General features: G+C 37.6%; 2 protein-coding genes and 1 long non-coding RNA gene across 3 annotated transcripts; all 3 read right to left on the bottom strand.

The window, feature by feature from the left end:
- Window positions 1–3327: 3327 nt before the first annotated feature.
- LOC115447249 lies at window positions 3328–8689 on the bottom strand. Its single transcript, XM_030174242.2, has 3 exons — window positions 7866–8689; window positions 5699–5929; window positions 3328–4073 (listed from the first exon to the last, which is right to left on the bottom strand). The coding sequence occupies exons 1-3, from the start codon at window positions 8628–8630 to the stop codon at window positions 3888–3890; spliced, it is 1182 nt and encodes a 393-aa protein (XP_030030102.2). The 5' UTR covers window positions 8631–8689; the 3' UTR covers window positions 3328–3887.
- A 4217-nt stretch (window positions 8690–12906) lies between these two features.
- On the bottom strand, window positions 12907–18664 carry LOC119189473. Its single transcript, XM_037439257.1, has 3 exons — window positions 17859–18664; window positions 15961–16191; window positions 12907–15000 (listed from the first exon to the last, which is right to left on the bottom strand). The coding sequence occupies exons 1-3, from the start codon at window positions 18606–18608 to the stop codon at window positions 14815–14817; spliced, it is 1167 nt and encodes a 388-aa protein (XP_037295154.1). The 5' UTR covers window positions 18609–18664; the 3' UTR covers window positions 12907–14814.
- A 1395-nt stretch (window positions 18665–20059) lies between these two features.
- Window positions 20060–21108, bottom strand: LOC119189496. The gene is made up of 2 exons (XR_005112443.1): window positions 21073–21108; window positions 20060–20530 (listed from the first exon to the last, which is right to left on the bottom strand). It is a non-coding gene; the product is annotated as an uncharacterized LOC119189496 (long non-coding RNA).
- Window positions 21109–21437: the final 329 nt, after the last annotated feature.

The following is a 21437-nucleotide window of genomic DNA, read 5'->3' as shown; positions in this document are numbered from 1 at the left end:
CTGCTACTAAGAGGGATTAGGCCTTAGTCCACCACGCTGGCCTAGTGCGCATTTTTTCAAAACTCAGATATTTTCTTTCATATTTTCACTCTGAATTTTGTTTTATTCTGAAACGACGTAAGCACTAAATGACGTCCTATATACGGCTCAAGACGTAATGACCTTTGTTTTGCAGTAGTAAAAAAGAAGTGAAATGACAGTTTTTTTTTCAAAGTGACAGCTGTGACGTACCTATTGTAATATTGACATTTGAAATTGACAAATGACGGTGTTTTAGTTTTTTAATTAAATAAGAAGGTGGACCAAGGAACAACTTCATTCAACCGTATGTGTGACGTCATCAAGCATTTTCAGTTTTATAATTTTTTTCTTCGAAATTAAATATCAAAAAATATATAAAAAATACGTAACCAAACTCAGAGTAGAAGAGAGAAGAGTAGAAGAAACGGTATTTTTGTTTTAGACACGTTTACTTTTTGAAATGTTGTCAATTGTAAAATGAAGGTAGATATTGTAAATTCGACTTTGCGGATGACCAACACCTCAGTCCCCCCCATGACCATGAAGGTTGCAAGGTCTTCGCAATGTCGGGAGAAAATTAAATCATAAAAACCGCGATAAAATCCGACGAATAGTTTAATTTTAATGTCTAACATTCGCGTAAACATAAGAAATCAATAACTGTGACTAACTGTTTTATATTCAAAGACGAAGTATACCCTTAGATAAGCCTCAACTCACACTGGCGCAGAGTCGACGCGTCATGTGCATTAAGGTACAAATTTGTCTTATGGAAATATAGAAGAGCGCGACATCGCGCGTCGACGTTTGGTTATAGTCGAGTGGTGTCGGCATTGTCGTGTGATACTCGCGCGCAGTGACGCGTCACACGCCGGCCATATCAGAGCTAGTACACTGCCATAAGCTTCTTCAGATATAAGACCAATTATAATAATATCAATATCAACCATTGTATACTATCAAGTACGAGCGCCATTCACTAATATTTAAAAGTCTCTGAACCGGTCCAGCACTGGGATTAGGGCGCGTTAATGCTTGCGTCGTCGTACAACGACGCTCGTCGCCATGCGTTGTAGTTGAAAAACAAGATGTAAGGCGACGCTTCGACTCTGTGGCAGTGTGATTTGAATCTTAATTTAATCAGGATTAAGGCCCAGGCTCGTATGGCGTGGCTGAGTTCTGGGTAGTGCCTTTCGTAATGCTGAACGCGGAATCTTCCTCAATGCTGGTGAAGATAAAGTACAGCAGGCCGAATGTCAAAGTTGTTCTGGTAGTACACGGTTTTTATTTCTACGCGACGCTCCTGTAAATAATATACTAGGTTTTTCTAAGTGCTGAAGATTTGGTAAGTATTTAAAGGAGAAGTTGCCTATTTTAGATGTAGCACTAAGTATTGAGAACCAGAAAATATAAATTTTGGATATATATGTAAGTGAGGAGATTAACGTGCCCGGTCTCGGTTGGGGATCTTAAAATCCATATTTCAATCAAGTGGCGATTCGACATGTGCTATAAAGAAAAAGAGATTCGTTTTTAAATGATAATGTGTGATATTATTCTTCGATAAGATATTGCCGTCAGCGTGCGTGCCAATCATTCCGATAAGGAATTAAACAGTCATCATGACCATATAATTAACTTTAGACAGTTGACAACACTGAACATAAATGTACGTTCTGATGTTCAAAATCCACGCAGTGCGTACTTCAATACGATCAATAAAGATCCTAGGATTAAACAGTGCCTTCCTGTCCAACTGTTAAGTAAATAGTGGCAAAAAGTAGGAGAGTTAAACGATATCCACGATGCAGATTTATAGAAATGGGACGGACGTTAGACAAATGTTTTAGCACTTATCCAGGGTGGAAATTTTTAGAACATCTAACCTAGTCTTAAATTATTGTCCAGCGGTTGATTACGTCCGACTATTGATATCGGATACTTCGTCGAGCGTCGGTGTTTCACGTCAGCTATATGTTCTTTTACGCGGGTCCCTATATTTCTTTTTGTTTGCCCGATATAAGAGAAAGACGAAGTCTGCAGTCGCCGAACACTCTGAGGGAGGCGCCAATCATTATCTGCGACTAGACAAGCCACAAATCCTCGCCAAAGAACACCGATTCCTGCCTAGGATGATTCGCGAGGCTATTGAAATTAAAAAACATCCTAATTTCAATAGGGAAGATGGTTGGAAGCTTGCACAAGCCTGGGATCCAGTTCTACATTTAATTAAATCGGAACCCAAAAGACCGGCTGCCAGACTTCAAGACACTGTGAGCTCATTCTGCGTAGATCGGACCACCAACAGCTAAAATTTAAAAAAAATAAAAAAGTTGTATAATTGTAAAATGTAGGTAGATATTGTAACTTTGACTTTACGGATGAACAACACCTCAGTCCCCCCGTGACCATGAAGGCTGCAAAGTCTTCAAAACGTCGGGAGAAAATAAAATACTAGCACCGCGATAGAATCCGAAAATTAGTTTAATTTCAATGTCTAACATTCGCGTAAACATAAGAAAAAATTTATTTTTTATTTCAACTTTATTAGTCAATACAAAAAGTTTTACCAAAATTAGTTAGTAACGAATAAATATAGAGGGAGCGAGATACTGCTTGTTAGTTGAATCGTAGCAAAGACTGGTCTGTTTCGGGAGAGTGTATACACACCTTGCTTATTCTGTACGCATGGTTGCTAACCATGTTGTCGCAGTGTGTTATTACATACAGTTTCAGCGGCTTAGTTATTTCGTCGAAACTCATCAATTCAGAGGGCGCTATAAATGTTTGTATTTTCTTTCCTAACAACTTTAAGTTCGTTCACATTAAATCATATCTACACAATATTGATTACTAAATCTTATTAAAATTAAGTTTTCTCTTTATTTTCTTTCTCAATAGACAGAGTGTGGTATTTAGCAATTATTTCCACAGTTTAGAGGAGGCGTGGTTCCAATCAATCGACTTTATCTTGTCGTACACTGTGCACCCTTGAGCCGATAAGTCCTCTGACATGAGGATTTCTTCATACTGTGCCGCTGCACCTGTAACATTTCGGCTCTAAAAACCTTTTGTTTAGCGGCACATTGTGCTTCTCTTAGAAGATTTGATAATGTTGTTAAATTTTGTCTGAATATCATTTTTAAAATTTGGGAACTTAGAACTTCTTCTCTGAATTTATGCTTTCGTTCAACATGCACACAAGAGCACAATACTTTAATATTCAGAACTTCCCTTAACACTGGACAAACAATCGGTCTAGTGCCAGTGTTGTTACGCACAGCGGAATAAAATAAAATACCAACACAATTTTTGTGAATATTTATAATTGTTTTACTTTAATATAATGTAAGTATGTATTTTACAAGTTAATACTACGGGTCTGAGAATTTTACACCAGATATCTTCCATGGATTGAAAAGAAATTCTGCATACACGTTTAGTTTGGATGAGAATGCATGATTAGCTAACTGACGTTATTCTACATCAATATGGCGGACGGTCCAAGGTGATTGTCTAGTCACTTTTTGTGCAAGCCCATGGTAGCGGTATCAAATGAAAGAGTTTGCCGAGAAGTATATAAAAAAAATGTCATTACTCTAAATCCAATATCGCGGACTGCCCAATACAGCGGACTAGTTAAGCCGATTTATCGTCATAAAAATTTATCCGTACTACGATTATCTATTTTTTTAAATATAGTACCTATAGTAGTACTCACAAAAAAAATACGTGTTCTAATTCCCGTTTCTAGAGGACTCCCAGACATGCTGAGAATCTGAGCGCGCTGCACTTATACATATTTACGCCCGTGACGCCACCTAGCGTCACCGGTAACATCTGGCGATCCTCGATATAATGTGTTTTTACACAAGTCCCCAGCGTATAAAATCGTCGACAACCTCGTTAATTCTTTCGCGAAGGATATCGCTGGTGTTATTCACCGAGAAGCTGAGCATGCTCAAGTCCTTGTCCATTTTGGGGACGTTCTCCTCGTCTGCGGTGACCAGCGGCAACATCATCAACGCCAAGGCCAACCCGTATGGAAGTTTCTGTAAATTTATTATCTTACTAGCTTCCACTCGCAGCTTCGCCCGCGTGGATTTCGGACTTCAAAAATGGAGCCGGTCGCGAACGTTCGAGAATGTTCGTTTTACGAAGCTACTCGCTAGGTGATTCGCTAGCCTCTAGGTGCCAAGCAAGCCGCCTGCCTGTGCGTTCGCGACATTATATATATACAAAAATAATCCTTATAGCATGATTCAGTATTTACACGTGATGGCTTATTATTAGCGTATTTCATGTATAACTTTGGTGTTTCTATTTTTGTGATTTCTATGATTCTTTTTTATGGAATATTTAATAATGTTAACTTTTTTAATTAGGGATGACTGAGAGTGTTATAAACGTAAGAGTAGACAAATATAATGAGAAAGCTTCGAACTGCTAAGCTATCGGGAGTTACACGTGTTATTGTGAGTCAACCATAAAAGATAGACATATGCTGTCTTGGGATATTTATTACATAATTTTAAGGAGAACATTTCCGTCATACATGATTTCTATGTAGCTTTAACCAAGGTTGCACACGCGACGGAAGCTTAAAAAATGGAGTAACTTCTCCCGTTTTCCAAACATTTCCCTTCACTGCTCTGCTCCTATTAATTGTAGCGTAATGAAAAGTATACTATAACCAGCACAGGAGTATGACAAATAATTGTACCAAGTTTCGTTAAAATCCGTCGAGTAGTTTTTGTTTCTATAACGGTTATACAGACAGACAGACAGACAGTCAGACAGACAGACAGACAGACAGACAGACAGACAGACAGACAGACAGACAGACAGACAGACAGACAGACAAAAATTTTACTTATTGCATTTTTGGCATCAGTATCGATCCCTAATCACCCCCTGATAGTTATTTTGGAAATATATTTCATGTACAGAATTGACCTCTCTACAGATTTATTATAAGTATAGATTAGACACACACATACTCACGCTTTATTTTGGCAAAGGGGTAGGCAGAGGCGCAACTGGTACAATCACTCTCCCCCTAGTGTATGACTCCGGGCTGATACTGAGTAGAAAAATGTAATATAACTTTGCCCGACCCGGGGATCGAACCCGACACCTCAGCACTGCAGTCATACCGAAATAGAACTTCATCATCAGTCGTTACCTTTTTTATTTCATATTATGCTTATACGATAGAACTAAATCCACGTGTTATCGTTACAAGAAATCAAGATATTTGTTAAAGTATAAGAAAAGTGGTACGAGAAAAAAAAATTAAAGTGAAACTAAATGTAGTGTAAGTATTCAAAAACAAATACATTTATATTATTATTATTTTAGTGATTAATTGCCATTTCTTATCTTGATTGAAGATTAGTGGTGATACTATATTACAACGCATTGCGAACATTATTATATATCTATGTTGATATCTATTTCAAACTATAATTTAGTTAGATGAGGTTTGTCTTCGTTTCTTGTTTCAAGTACTTAGTTCACTTTTTTCATAGTTAATTTGGTTTTCAATCAAATTTACACAATGTGTGTTTCATTGAAAGTAAAACCTTTAACAATACTGTTAGCGATGCATGGTGACCCAGCTATATCCTCATTAGTCGCATGGTTTTAATATTGAGATCAGACTATCCTAACTCACCGTTTTGTATTCAAAGTCGAAGTCCTCCCTCGAATAGATCTCATCAGGGTTAAGAGCCAGTCTCTTCATGGCTAGACTGAGCTCCTTGTAGTAGTGGTCCAGGAGCTGTTCGTAGTACTGGTCGCGGAACTTCTTGTCGGTGCCGGAGAAGATAAAGTACAGCAGATCGCAGGCCGGGGACCCTCTCCAAATGCCCTGATAGTCTACAATTTTTAGCTCCACCCTTCCATCCTGAAATTTACATACAAAAGTAATTTTCGATTAACCATGACCTGATCTAAATCAGGGGGAAGTGTAGCCGGGCCAATGATCAGAGCAGGAAAAATGAGTGTTGTCGTCCCGTAAGAATCACTACATAGTATAAAACAAAGTCGCTTTCTCTGTCCCTACCTTTGTATACTTAAATCTTTAAAACTACGCAACGGATTTTGATGCGGTTTTTTTTAATAGATAGAGTGATTCAAGAGGAAAGTTTATATGTATAATAACATCCATTACATAGTGGAGAAATATTGCACCCGTGCGAAGCCGGGGCCGGGGGTTACCAATTTTGGAGTCAGTGCCTTATATTTAATTTTATATAAAAATTAAACATTATTAACCGACTTCAAAAAAAAGGAGGAGGTTATCAATTCGACGTGAATTTTTTGACTAATGTTTAACCAGTATACAGGTAATATTAATTCGAATTAAGAACCTCCTCCCCCTTTTTTTGAAGTCGGCTCAAAATAAAAGTATGATAAACCTGAGGTGATATACATATAATGTTTTTTTTGTTATGAGTCAAATTGGGCTTATGTGTTCTCACAAGTGGGATGTCGGGGAGGCGTGGGGACTGAGGTCTGCTATTTGATACGTGGCCTCCTGATAGTACAGTGGTGGGAGTTGTGCCGCACAACAGGGGAAGTTGGGATGGAATTTGGGGAGAGAAGCCTGGAGGAAGGACAGGAGCCTTCTTCAGGATAGGCGGAGGGAAAGAAGGGAAATGCTCGCGAGCCTTTAAATAGGCCTCAATGTGAATATACAACCAAGAGGTGTACACACTGAACTGTGTGCCTAGGGCCGCGGCAAATGTCCCCCGGCCCAAGAGCGTGCATTCGGTGTTGTGGAGTCCAAGCGCACAAGAATTGCCCCGGGCAGTGATCAATAATATAACTAATAGTTGAAGGGTACAAATTTATTTGAAACTAGCTTTTGCTCGCGATTTCGCCCGCGGGAATTTATTTTCCCGAGATGAAATATATTAAATGTATACTCAGTTAAAAATTTCATCGAAATCCGTTCGATACTTTTTCAGTCTATCGCGGCGCGGTATCGACGCGGCCGTGGACTTTGTTTTATATTATGTAAGGGTCAGTCATTAATGATTCTTCTAGAATATGTCATACTTATAACTTATGAGCATACCTATAATGTTAGCGCAAGAATAGTTTGAGGTAACAATACCTTTACTTTTTTATATTTTTTTTACACTCACCGCAATGTGACCCTCTGTACCTGATAGTAAGTGGCGTGGAGTGCAACAAAATGACTGACGCGAGGTGATTGCCCCTCGGCTGTCAACACAATAATGCTGGCCTGTTGGAACCGGATATACACAGGCTGATCCCGGAACGCGACAGACTTAGGGCCGGCCACAACTGAGCGTGGCGCGACCGATTCGCGATGTGCGGCGCGGCGTGCGACGCGATTTGCGATTGTATGCCACAGCTCGACTAGTTGCGACTGCGGCGGCGTAAGCGGCGCGGCGGACGTATTTATAATTTAAAAAAATGTTACTGACAAAAGTAGCTGGCGGGTCTATCATATATTTTGATAATAAATGGTTCAATATTCATTATGAATTCACAATGAACGCGCGATCAAAACAAAATATTTTCTACCGTTCGCCGATGTCCCCGCGCGCGCCGCTCCGAGCTGTGGCGGGGTACTCGCTAGTACATTTGTTTCATTCGCTCATCGCCGCCGTGATTCGCGTCGCGAGTAGCCGTGGCCAGACGGTTACGACAGTCACTATGGCGGGTTTCAACACCTTGTGTACGGTGGTCTCTATCCGGGCCGATATAAAATATATCCTACCACCAGCAAAAACTGATCTCCTCTCGCTGCTAATAGTGTGAATAATAAATGCTCATTGTAAATGTTATTAGTCGGTGTAGGTACTCACCTCGTTTACCCTGTACATTTGGTTGCTGACTCTGTTGTCGCAATGCGCCAGTACGTTGAGTTTTATCGGTTTCAACATATCATTGTAATTCAACTTCCCAAAGGATGCTACGAATGCTTCTACTCTATTTCTGTTTTCTTCCTTAACAAACCTAACTCCCTTGTTAACGTTATCGGTTAAATTTGGAATATTCTCTATATCCAATGAGTATGTTAAAGATTCCAAGTATTTATTAAATTCTTCCTTGTTTTCGTTCTCAAATGCGACAGACAGAGCGTGGAACTTGGCGATTTCTTCCACAGCCTTGGAGGCGTAGTCCCAATCCACCGACTTCATCCTGTCGTACACTGTGAACCCTTGTGCCGACAAGTCCTCCAACACGAGCACTTCTTCATACAGCTTGCTGCTGCATCCGTAACACTTCGGCGCTACAAACCGCTTGTCTTGCGGCACGTTGTGCTTCTCTTGAAGGTCTTCGTAAATTTTCATGAGCTTTGTGTAAAAATTGTTTTCTGTTTCAAATATTTGGAAACCTGCAAGTTCTTGCCTGAATTTTTCTCCAATGGCTGCAACTTTCGCGAACAGTTTCAGCTCATTATCTCCGTGACTGATGGTCGCCTGGAACAACTGAGAAGTGAAGTTGGCTCCACCGCTGCTGATGGGCTGTATCTTCACTCGAGGGGTGACGAGCGCCAGCTCTGTGACTATCTTGTTCAGTAGTTTGGTGAGTATTTGCTCGTGATCTGACATGGTTCGCGCTTCCATCCGTTATGTACTTTATATCATGAACAAATGGCTCCAAACTGTTTGCGTCGTGTTTTAAATACAGTTGATATTATCTTATCTTAAAAATATCAAGGATATACGTATTTATAGTCACATACATTATAGATTGTAATTTATTTGGTAATTTCGATGGGTATAATGAAATCACGGGCCTAGGCCAAGTGAGTTTCATGATCTGTTATAAAAAAAAAATATGTATGTGTTTTCGGTTATTTTAATTATTTTAAGAAATTTGAGTAGATGTTTTGGAATTACCCCCGTACTAGACAACACTAGTGGGACTATATAGGCTTTGTTCTTTTCCCATATTCTAATTATATTTTCTTTCAGGTCAGTGTATTTGTTTATTTTTCCGTAATACTTTTATGAAGATTATGTGTATTAGATACTGTAATGTCGATAAGGTATACTGTTTTACTGTGTTTATTTATAACAGTTATATCAGGCCTTTGTTGTGAATGGTCTTATCAATTAATATTGCTCTTTCAAAGTATAGCTAGTAGTTAATGCTCTCCATTACAAGTTTTAAAGTGTATTGGTAGTAAGAAAGAGGTGGTTGTTATAAATTATGTGTGCTATTTGATTTGTTCGATGTGTGTAACCTGCTTGTGTCTAATTAGGGCAGGCGATAGTAATATGCTGAATTGTTTCAAAATGATGGTGGACATTTCTGCATTTTGGTTTAGAATATTAGAATCTTTAATTATAGTATAAATTTTCAGTAATTTTTAGTGAATCCCTCGGTTTCAGGAAACAGTGAATATAGTTTTAACCATTTATTTGAGACCTGGGAATCTATGTAGGGCTGTTCTAAGTCATGGATATTACTTATAACAAATACTACTCTTGCATTGTGAATGCTAGAGGATCTTGTTTTAAATAAAAGAAATGTGTTAGCTTCTGCACCTGTTGTTGTTTGTTGTGTTGCATTCGAAATTTACAAGGTTGTGAGCAGTTTTCACATAACTTTTTTATGCTAGAGATATGATAGTGTCGATTTAAGTAATATCGATAAATAAAGATAATATTCAGAAACAACTCATAGTTTATAAAATGAAGATTTACAACAATAATTGAGAATTAACCAGGAACAATTAACACAGAGGAACACGGGTGGCATGGAGTTGATGGTCTCTTGTACGTGAGAGTCTAAACTGAGTAGATATGGCTATTTTTACCGCCAAGCAACTTTGTGCAAGCATTATTGTCTTAGGCTTTGGAGAATGTCGTGACCGGCATAAAAACTGGACTTTATAATATTTAACATCTGATGCCCGAGTGGAGTGCAATATTGTGGTTTTTGATAATTATTTATAGGTACGAAGTAGGGTAGTAACGTTTCGTTCCCAGTAAACAGTGAGACAATTTTAAAATTTCCTACCTTACAATTTTGGCGTAATTCTTGGACGTCGTAATTTGCAACACTTGGTCCCACTTCTATTATTTCCATTTAACTAGTTGTTTCAGGTAAAAGTAATGTAGGGGTAGCGTTTAATTATAATCGTCAATTTTTTATGGTGTGATGGAGTACAAATGAGTCTTGTGAAATGTTTAGAACAGATAAGACTGTGCGTTTTTGGTACCCAATTACATCATGCGGCGTATCCGTATATTTTTATAACTGCACCTTTCGGGAATCAAAAATATAAGGAAGACAGTCTTCAACATTATCGATAACTACCATTTGTCACATCCCTATGATAGATTTAATTATTTGTAAATATTGAATAAAAATAAATAAAAAGTCATAGATAATATTAGACCCATAAAAATTTACCGTAATTTTTCCTACTTTCAACTTTGACATTGGCAAAATCATCGTCTGCCAACGATGGAGCCACAATCTAAAAATTGGATTGAATTGAATAAAAATATAATAAAAGTAACCGAATTTTATGCGGTGACTGTAGTTGATACAATTTAAAACCATATTCTGAACATTTATTTTATAATTTAGGAAAAAATCACATTCTATAAGAAAACTCGCTTATGAAAGTCACCAGCTCATTTATATTTTCATTTCTCTTTGTATGTGATTTACAACCACTAATAACACACGCTATGCTCAAAACAAATTTCAGCACAGAGTCGACACCAAAATTATACAAATTTTAATTATATTATTATCGAAAAATATTTAAATCAATTTTACGTTTTCCGTCCACAATACGTCAGAAATATTAGCAATACAACTAAATTTAGATCATGTGACATTTTGATAAATGTTATATAAACGTCGCAAGTTTTATAACATTTATCAAAGTCTGTATCAAAGTTATAAAAGTCCTAAAACGTTTGTCTAACGTCCGTCCCTGTTCTATAAATCTGCATCGTGGATATCGTTTAACTCTCCTACTTTTTGCCACTATTTACTTAACAGTTGGACAGGAAGGCACTGTTTAATCCTATGATCTTTATTAATCGTATTGAAGTACGCACTGCGTGGATTTTGAACATCAGAACGCATCATTATGTTCGGTGTTGTCAACTGTCTAAAGTTAATTATATGGTCATGATGTCTGTTTAATTCTTTATCGGTATGACTAGTACGCACGCCGAGGTCAATATCTTATCGAAGGATAAGGGGGGTAAACTGTAACCGTCCATTGCCATTCAAATTTCTAAGCGGTCGGGGACATCTAGAGAATTCCGCCACGGCATCCCCTACCTGTAAGAGGTGCCTAATTGGGGCATAGTGAGAGTTCGTGGAGCGAGCAGTGGGAGGCTGCTTGCTCGACTACAGCGACTCGGAGGTGAACGACAGTGCGGGTAGTCGGTCTCCTGATGTCATAGACGCCAGTGGCGAAGCGTCCATACAAGCCGATTCCCACCGGCTTCCCTTTTAGGTTTTCGGTGATATTAAACAAATTATTTTATAGGTAAATTTAAATTTAGAACATATCAGACAATGGACAATAATTATAATAGCTTAAATTATTAATGATATTTTAATAATGACATCTATCGGCCATTAGCCCGTTGTTTATTAAATTGAATCGATATCAATTACTTATTTTAACAAACATTAGATGTCGCACCTTGTATTTAGTTCCCCAGAAATTCCGTTACCAAAGTGAAATTGTGACGCCACAGGCGCAAGGTAACCCGCTGTCAAGCGGCTTAATGTCGTAGTGTTTTTTTTAACATAGATGGCAGCACTTTCTATGACTTTCTATGCCAGTGTTTGTCGAAATCGCGCGGAATATATGGGCAAAGGTAACCCGAGCTAGTTCGGCTTCACGTTAACCGACTTTGTGTAGTTGTCGCTTTTTACGTCCTTCAAACGTCATAATTTATTATGCTACTAAGTTGCGGTGTTTGTAAATTGTCATATTCATTTTAATTTTTGATAGTTCTGTGATATTTAGTTACCAGCGCTTTGTTTATTTAAAGAAACTACAAATAAGAGTGTATTATAATGGAAATAACTAACTACTTTGTGATCAGTTAATGTCTACCTTTACGTAAGTATATTATTAGTATGTGATTTCACATATTAGTATTTAGATGGTTAAATATTTGAAGTACTTAGATCTGAAAGTTTTTGATTTCAGACACAAAATGTTTGTTAGAAGAAAATGAATATTATACTTTACTGAATTTAAAATATCACCACGATACAAGCAAAAATTAACGAAAAACCTTTCTTGATTATTTAAATTGATAATTATATAAGTTTATCATGTAGGTGCATTTAAACTTTTGGTCTGTTTGGCGATCGTTCGATTTTATGGATGTTTCAATTATTTACGCATAATAGGTAATTTTGTAGGCATGTCAATGTTTGTCGATTTCGATTTAAGACTAATTCGTTGTTTTCGTTTTTGGTTTCCAATAAATTGCCCGCAATATCTTAACTGAAGCCAATTTTTTTTACACCGGGTTACCTTTTGAAAAATTTCACCCTTCGCCACTGATAGACGCCAAAGGCTTTCTTTAGCGTTGCCACCTTCTTTAGAGGTGCCGCAATACGGTATCACATAGGGAGGGTTCCGCGCAACTATCGCAGAGCAACAAGATACCCCGGGACTATCCCGTTTGCGCCGAAGAAATCCACCGCGGGTTTAGTTTGGTATGCCGGTGTAGGGTATGCAAAGGGTTAGGGAATCGGTCCAATTCTCGCTCGGATAAGACTTGTGAAATCAACATAATCGATCCACTGATCCCCCAATAATAGTCGCTACAACCCGTTCTTTCCCCGCGAAAAACAAAGAAACAGTTGTTACGCAAAGTGGAGTAAAATAAAATACTGACACAGTTATTATGAATATCTATAATTGTTTTACTTTAATATAATGTATGTATTTTTACAAGCTATTATTTAACTTGTAATGTTTGTATGTACGTATGTTCGGCTCCAAACTTGTAAACTGAATTTTAAATCAGATATCATGGAAATTAAATTTTGCATACCCGTTTAGTTGGAATGACAATGCATGATTATTTAACTTACGTCATTTTAAATCCAAGATGGCGGACGGCCCAAGGTCATAAACTACGTTTACAAAGTTGATATCTTAAATATGATATCACACAATTTTAATTTGTTGTCTGGTAATGATTATTAACAAGGGTATTGGGAAACACTTGAGGCCCTTTAGATGCACACGAAAGGTTTGAATGTATACTTAACTTTTTTTTAATCATGCATCTACGAAATTCCGTCATTTTGCATTGAAAAATGCTTTAGTTTGTTACGATATTTTGTTACGAATGCGTTTATTTACTTAATATTGTGGTTAACCTTTTAAAACTTATTGTTTTGGTGACATTTTCATAAAATTTCAGTCGCAAAATATGGATACTATCGAGGCACAAGCTGCACGAGTAGTGACCTTTATACGCGAAAGCCTGAGTCGGCGTAATGTGGCAAGAAGAACCTGAGTCCGTCTGCGATACGTTGCAGTAGGACAATAGACGCTATTTAGAGCCGGGACAGTATCGCCGGGACGCGGTCCTAGAGGAAGACGTGTCACAAATCCTACAGATAACCGATTTGTAGTCTTGGCGTCTTTACGAAATCGTCATCTTCCTGCAGTTGATCTTCAGGGTAGACTCACGGAACGTCATACACGGAAATAATATAAAGAAGAAGGCATAGTCTCGTAGAACAAAATCTGAGGCCACACAAACCAACATCAGGCCTAAAACTTACTCCAGCTCACTGGCAAGTCAGGTTAGATTTTGCTAGACAATGTGTCAATAGGACTTTGGCGCAGTTGGAAACAATATTGTTTTGGGATGAAAACCGGATGAATTTTATTAACTTTGACGGTCGCCGCAATGTTATGAGAAGAGCTGGGGAACGTTACGCCCAATGTTATATTCGTGAGACCGTTAGATTCGGAGGCGGCTCTTCAATGTTTTGCGGTAGCATTTCTTTTAGGGGACGTACCGAACTCGTTTTTTACGACATCGAGCTATAAATGCCTATATTTATATAAGAGAGATTTTAGAACCTCATGTTATGCTATGTACCGGATATTTTGGCTCTGATTTTCTGCTAATGCATGACAAGGTGAGACCTCATGTAGCTAAAACAGTAACACAGTACCTTCAAGAGATTGGGATTCAAGTAATGCGTTGGCCAGCTAATAGCCCTGACTTCAATCCTATAAAACACCTACGGGACCGAATAAAATGAAGGTTGGAGCTCGTGATCCCGTTCCAGAAAACCTACAGCAAATGGAAACTGCCATAGAAGAGGAATTATCGTAGGCCGATTTATCGTAATTAACATTAACTGTACAACGATTGTCTATTTTTTTAAATAAACAAAGATATTAATTAATAAGCAAGGCTAATTGCATTAGCATCATCAGGCACCGAATGTACTAAATCATCCATGTACATTTTAGATGCTGCGACTAAGGATGTTTCTGGATAAGTATTACCCATATCCTCAGCTAACTTGCGAACAGTACGCATAGCTAAATATAGACTTGACTTTAAGCCAAAAAGGACTCGATTAAATTGGAAGGTTTGAATCGTATCATTATCATTAGGACGATATAATATCTTTAAAAAATTACGATATTCAGGCAAAACATCGTACAATTACCTGTAGTAAAATTGTCGAAAAAAATACGTGTTCTAATTCCTAGCGTCTATATCCACCTAGCGTCACGGGTAACATCTGGCGATTCTGGTTAAAAGAACGTTTTTACACAAGTCCCCAGCGTACAAAGTCGTCGACAACCCCGTTCAGTCTTTCGCGGAGGATATCGCTTGTGTTGTCCACCAAGAAGTTATCCATGCCCAAGTTCTTGTCCACATTGGGGGCGTTCTTCTCGTCTACAGTGATCAACGGCAACGTCATCATCGCCAGGGTCAACCCGAGTGGAAGTTTCTGTAAATTTTACTACCTTATAAACACACACACATACTCACGCTTCATATCCCCAAAGGGGTAGCCAGAGCAACTGGTACACCCACTCTCCCTTATGTGTTTTTCATTTTGCTCAATCCGGGGGTCGAACCCGAGACCTCATTATCTTTTTTTCAATTGTTATGCTTATACGACGGAAATAAATCATATCGATTCAAATCGTTAAAACGGATTAAGATATTTTTAAAGCAAACGAATAGTGATGCGACAAAAAAAAATTGAAAAGTGGTATGAGTCTATCGAAAAATAAATACGTGTTATTTTAATGATTTGTTGCCATTAAAACTTTCATATTCAGATTGAAGTTTGGTAATTCTCAATCAAAACTCTAGCTATCTCGATACTTACTTCAAACTATAATTTCCTTAGATGGTTTCGTCATCGTTTCTTGTTTCAAGCATCTTAGTTCATTTTACTCGTAATTCATTTGGTTTTCAATTAAATTTACTCAATTTATGTTTCTTTAAATGGAAAACCCTTGGTGTTGAACAAGTTTAAGCCTTCATCGATTGCTCTGCTTTAATATGTTGAGATCAGACAGTTCCCCTGTCTGATCTCAACATATATTTTGCTTATTACATCGTTTCACACAAACCACGCACAAACCGTGGCAGGCAAGAAAATATAATTTGTATCGAAAAGTATGAATCAAGCCCAGACTTTTCCGTCACCGACCAACACCGCACGTGCCATACACGGAGCGTCAACAATTGTTAGCGAGTATATTTTGCCCACGCCGCAACGGTCCGTGCATAGCACGCGACGATGCTGTAGTCAATAAAAACATTATGCACGGTTATGATACGTTGTAGTAAGCATAGTAGTCCGTCCTGTGTTTCTTTTCCGTGCCTGATACGTTCATAGCACATAGCTATGTGGGCGGACTTCTTTATAAAATTTCACCATATCATCATAACTCACCGTTTTGTATTCAAAGTCGAAGTCCTCCCTCGGATAGATCTCATCAGGGTTGAGAGCCAGCCTCTTCATGGCTAGGCTGAGCTCCTTGTAGTAGTGGTCCAGGAGCTGTTCGTAGTACTGGTCGCGGAACTTCTTGTCGGTGCCAGTGAAAATGAAGTACACCAGATCGATGGCCGGTGACGCTTCCAGGATGGTCTGGTAATCTACAATTTTTACCTCCACGCCTCCATCCTGAGAATTACACACTAAAGTCATTTTCATAATTTTTATTAATTAAGGCTCCATTGAAAGGAGGATAGAGTAGTCGAGTAAATGCCCAAATCACGAAAAATGGTGGACGGCAAGTAAAAATAATTTTATAAAAATTACCATACTTTGCAGCCGAACAACAAGGATTTTTATGCTATTTTCTTTGGAATAACAAGTTCATGGCTTATATGGTGTTAATGTAAAGGGTGGTGACTATTGTATTTGCCCGGAGCGGTGAAATAGATATATCGGGCCGTGCGATAATTAGTTCTATGGCAAAAAATAATAGTACAATGGAACCTGAGGTGATCCATAGTGTCGTTTAATAGCTGTAGTGTATACATTGATTTTTAACTATCTCTTAGTGATGTGATTTACGGTTAAAAATCATTAATGATTATATATTAATAGTTAAAAAAAATAACATGTTTAATTAAACGTCAAAATTACAATTATTAAAGAGTAAAGAATAAGGAGTACTATCATAAGTTAATTGTTTAAACGTTTAATGTTTATCTTGTGTTGTTATTTTGTCTAAGTACGTTGATATTTTAAACGTTCAACCAATAACTTATAGGTTATATTTTTGAACATTAATAATGACATCGAAATATTATTTTTTATATATACAATGATACCTGGTTAATTGAGTTCTCAAGGGACCAAGGATTTTTACTTTTAAAGAGGTTTTCATTTATCAAATTTTCCTATAAGACAGATTTAATTATAGTTGTTTCGTTTACAGAGCCCCCGCTTATAGAGGTTGAAATGTACCGTTATGACATTTATAGAGATAGAAATGTTAATAAAAAAACGTATTTTTGGTGTTACGAACTAAGTTTAGGTGTTTCTTAATGTATTTATTATAAAAAAATAACACAATATAGTAAAGTTTTTATGACTTTAAGTAATCGGTTACGTTTGTTATATTTGATTTCTGGTTGCTGAAACCTGTCTTTCGATGGAATAAATTTGATCAAAAACTTACATTTGACATTGTTATCTTATTCTCTGTACACAGTTCTGACGCGACTTTCTACTAACATAGTCGGATAGAAGCTTTAATTTTCGTTTAGATATTTTGTACACTTTTACCTTGCTTGTAGGCTAAAACCTGAGACAGTACTGACAAACAAAGGATGTGTGAAAGAAATTGTTTATATATATATAAATTTGTTCGAAAACAATTGTGTCGACTGTCGACACTTAAAATGTCTCATTTGAATAGGGAATTGAGCTCCTGAGTCCCAATTATAGAGGTAAACATTGAAAAAAACCTAGAATTCAAAGCTCATTTAACCAGGTTCGAAAAATCCCATTAACAGAGGTAATTCGATGACAGAGTGCCGGGACCTCATTGGAATCGTCAATAATAGAGGATTCCCACTTACTCACGTCCCACCTAACCAGGTTTCACTGTATAAGGTGCCCGCTACTCACTAGTAACTACTTATAAACATAACTAATGTTATAATTCACTATACACCGATACATGTTTTAAATGAGTTCGCAGGGTTGTTGTTGTGGCCTTATACAATAAATTCTTCTTATAAAAATAATATGTAGGATTTAGTAATTTAAGAGTTTTAAAGGTGTAATACTTATAATCATATGTATAATAAATCTTATTGGTGGGTGTAGGTACTCACCTCGTTTACCCTGTACATTTGGTTGCTGACTCTGTTGTCGCAATGTGCCAGTACGTTTAGTTTCACCGGTTTAAACATATCATCGTCATCCAACCTCCCAACGGATGCTATGAATGCTTCTACTCTACTTCTATTTTCTTCCTTAATCAAATTAACTCCCTTGTTAATGATATCGGTGAAATGTTTTGTAGTCTCTTTATCCAATGAGAATGTTAAAGTTCCCACATATTCATTAAATTCTTCCTTGTTTTCTTTCTCAAATGCGACAGACAGAGCGTGAAACTTAGCGATTTCCTCCACAGCCTTGGAGGCGTAGTCCCAATCCACCGACTTCATCCTGTCGTACACTGTGAACCCTTGTGCCGACAAGTCCTCCAACACGAGCACTTCTTCATACAGCTTGCTGCTGCATCCGTAACACTTCGGCGCTACAAACCTCTTATCTTGCGGCACATTGTGCTTCTCTTGAAGGTTTTCGTATATTTTTATAAGTTTGGTGTAAAAATCGTTTTCTGTTTCAAACATTCGGAAACCTTCAATTTGGTTTCTGAATTTGTCTCCGACGGCTGCCACTTTCGCGAACAGTTTCAGCTCATTGTCTCCGTGGCTGATGGTCGCCTTGAACAGCTGGGTGGTGAAGTTGGCTCCGCCGCTGCTGATGGGTTGTATCTTCACTCGAGGAGCGACGAGCGCCCGCTCGGCCACTATCTTGTTCAGTATCTCGGTGAATATTTGCTTGTGTTCTGACATGGTTCGCGCTTCAATTGTAACTACGATGCGATGTAATACAAGCAAATGAGTTCCATATTGTTTGTGTCGTGATTTAAATACAAAATATAATCTTATCTGTATTGTTGTGAGTTAGGTCACATATTATCATTTGATAACTTATTTGATTATATTAAACGTAATGTTATCAGCATCTTTTTTCCTTATTTATTTATATTACTTACCTTCTTGTATTATTGGCAGGGACCGAGAGGTCCTGCAGGTCAGGTCATTCTGTGCGGATTTTTGGAGAACGTTTTACCCAGGGGTAGTTTGTGTGTGTAATGTGGGGCAGACGGTCGGTCATGTTTGGCTACTAATCTAATACTTAGGTCATCATATAGATCATACTAAACCAAATGCCTTCTGCTAAATTGTTAAAAAATGTAACGCAAGTTGTAAAGAACTTATCCTCATAGTTATATCTGTTGGCACTTGAATCCATATTTATTTTTCGTCGTTTTTACACTAGTATTCTTTCATGCAGGAACAACACACCAATGATAAGATTATTAGCTCATATTAATTGTAATAATTTCCTCTTTCTCAATGCACAGTGTTGTTACTTGATGTTTACTGTCGAGATGACGTCAGCAACGTGGCCTCTAGCGTTTTCGTTTATTTACGCGGGAAAATTTAAAATGTAATATTTAAATGTATTTTAAAAGCACTTATTGATTGAATATATTTTTTTATAAAATTTATAATGGTATTTTATCACCTGAAGATTCAAAACAAAAGTGTAATATCCTATTGTTGTAGGCACTTACGAGGGTTACCTCTAGACGATAAAAAATCACGTAGAGGAAACTAAGATAGTGCCCAGAAATCAAATTTGTCTAATCCGTTTGAAGTTTTGCCATTCTAGGGTTTTTAATGTCGCTGATTATGATGTTTGGTTCCAATTATTGAGGTCAAAATGTTGTCACTAAATTTTAATATAAAAAATTTAATAGAGTACAATAGTTAGAAACCTTTTTAAAAACAAGCTTTTATTTGAATGCTCATAAAAAATAACTTTTATTTGAATCAATTTTTATTTTATATTATGTAGAGATACAAGCTTCGCGCGAGATTAACTAGTGTATGATCATTATGAAGGTAACATAATCTTGACTAATCTCAATTTCGCGTCAAGCATTTAGTTTTACGTAGTATAAAAAAAGTTTCTTTACATCAAAAGTTCATTTTATATTTTAAAGCATTTAAATACAAGCTTGTTTGGCTTGCTCGTAAACTTTCTTAAAGACAAAATTCAAAACTAAAGGAATCATTTTGCCAGGCACAATTGCACTGGAAGGAATGTACTTGGTACAGGCACGTCAACGCTTTTATGATGGATAGAAGTATATTTGCCGCTTTTTAGTTATTATCATTAATTTTTACTACGATCATCCATTAATTAAAATATAGTACCAATAAAATACCCAAAATCAAATAAAATTATTTATTATAAGCATAGGTAGTTTACAAGTGTTATTGAAATACATATTTTTCATTATGCTTTGCTGTCGCGTCAGCGTACAAAAATATATTATTTTTATATTGACTGTAACATCCACAAGTGAAAACAAATAATACGTGTTCGTATTCCTTTTTCTAGACGACCGTCAGACATTATGAGTAGCTGCGCACGCGGCACTTGTAATTACTCAAACTCCTGTGGCGCCATCTAGCGTCACCGGTAACATCTGGCGACCCTTGATATGTTAATGTTTTTACACAAGACCCCAGCGTATAAAATCGTCGACAACTTCGTTGATTCTCTCGCGGAGGAGGTCGCTCGTGTTGTTTACCACGAAGCTTTGTATGTCCAAGTCCTCGTCCACTTTAGGGGCGTTCTCTTCGTCTACGGTGATCACTGGCAACACCATCATCGCCAGGATCAATCCGAATGGAAGTTTCTGTGAATTTTATTACCTTATTACAAACATACACATACTCAAACCTTATATCCCCGAAGGATAGGCAGAGGCGCAACTGGTATACCCAGGCTCCCCGCGTGTATTTCGTTTCCAAGATGTTAATGTTGGATGATAGGGAGCGAGCCTGTCGCCAATATTGGGCACAAATTTCAGACTCCGGGCTGATACTGAGTAGAAAAACCCAATATCCCTTTGCCTTTCCCGGGGATCCAGATAGAACCTCACCACTGTAGTTGTACCGTAATACAACTACGCCATCGAAACAATCATTACTTGCGACGGTAATAAATTCGACGTGTCATCGTTAAAACGGACCTAGATATTTTTAATATGTACAAATGGTGATGCGACAAAAATAAAAATAATCACGAAATGTCATGTAAGTGTCCAAAATAAATACATACGTGTTCAAACTTTCTTATCTAAATTGAAGATTATTTATGAAACCATGCCCACTAGACCGTTCCGACACCGACCGATACGTGGCGTGCCATACACGAAGCGTCAATGACCACTTTCACCGTTTTGTAGTCAAAGTCGAAGTCTTCTCTAGAATAAGATCTCATCAGGGTTGAGAGCCAGTCTCTTCATGGCTAGGCTAAGGCTCCCTTGTAGTAGTGGTCCAGGGAGCTGTTCCGTGAGTACTGGTCGCGGAACTTCCCCTTGTCGGTGCCGGAGAATATGAAGTACAGCAGATCGAAGGTCGGGGATGCTTCCCGAAATGCCCTAGTAATCTATAATTTTTACCTCCACACTTCCATCCTGAAAATTATATACAAAAGGTAATTATCAGTTAACCAGGGTCCGATCTAAAAGCAGGGGGTGTAGTTAGGTAAATGTCCAGAGCAAGAAAAATTTGGGATGTCAAGTAAGAATAATTTTATAA

This window comes from Manduca sexta, chromosome 16 (genome assembly GCF_014839805.1).
Source record: "Manduca sexta isolate Smith_Timp_Sample1 chromosome 16, JHU_Msex_v1.0, whole genome shotgun sequence".
Classification (NCBI taxonomy): domain Eukaryota; kingdom Metazoa; phylum Arthropoda; class Insecta; order Lepidoptera; family Sphingidae; genus Manduca; species Manduca sexta.
This window is presented reverse-complemented; position numbering and strand designations above follow the sequence as displayed.

Coding starts and splice junctions, on each gene's coding strand:
- LOC115447249 (XM_030174242.2), bottom strand. CDS start 8,630: ATGGAAGCGCGAACCATGTCAGATCACGAGCAAATACTCACCAAACTA. Junction 5,930..7,865: donor AAATGTACAGGGTAAACGAG/GTGAGTACCTAC, acceptor TGTAAATTTCAG/GATGGAAGGGTGGAGCTAAA. Junction 4,074..5,698: donor TCGACTTTGAATACAAAACG/GTGAGTTAGGAT, acceptor ATAAATTTACAG/AAACTTCCATACGGGTTGGC.
- LOC119189473 (XM_037439257.1), bottom strand. CDS start 18,608: ATGTCAGAACACAAGCAAATATTCACCGAGATACTGAACAAGATAGTG. Junction 16,192..17,858: donor AAATGTACAGGGTAAACGAG/GTGAGTACCTAC, acceptor TGTAATTCTCAG/GATGGAGGCGTGGAGGTAAA. Junction 15,001..15,960: donor TCGACTTTGAATACAAAACG/GTGAGTTATGAT, acceptor TAAAATTTACAG/AAACTTCCACTCGGGTTGAC.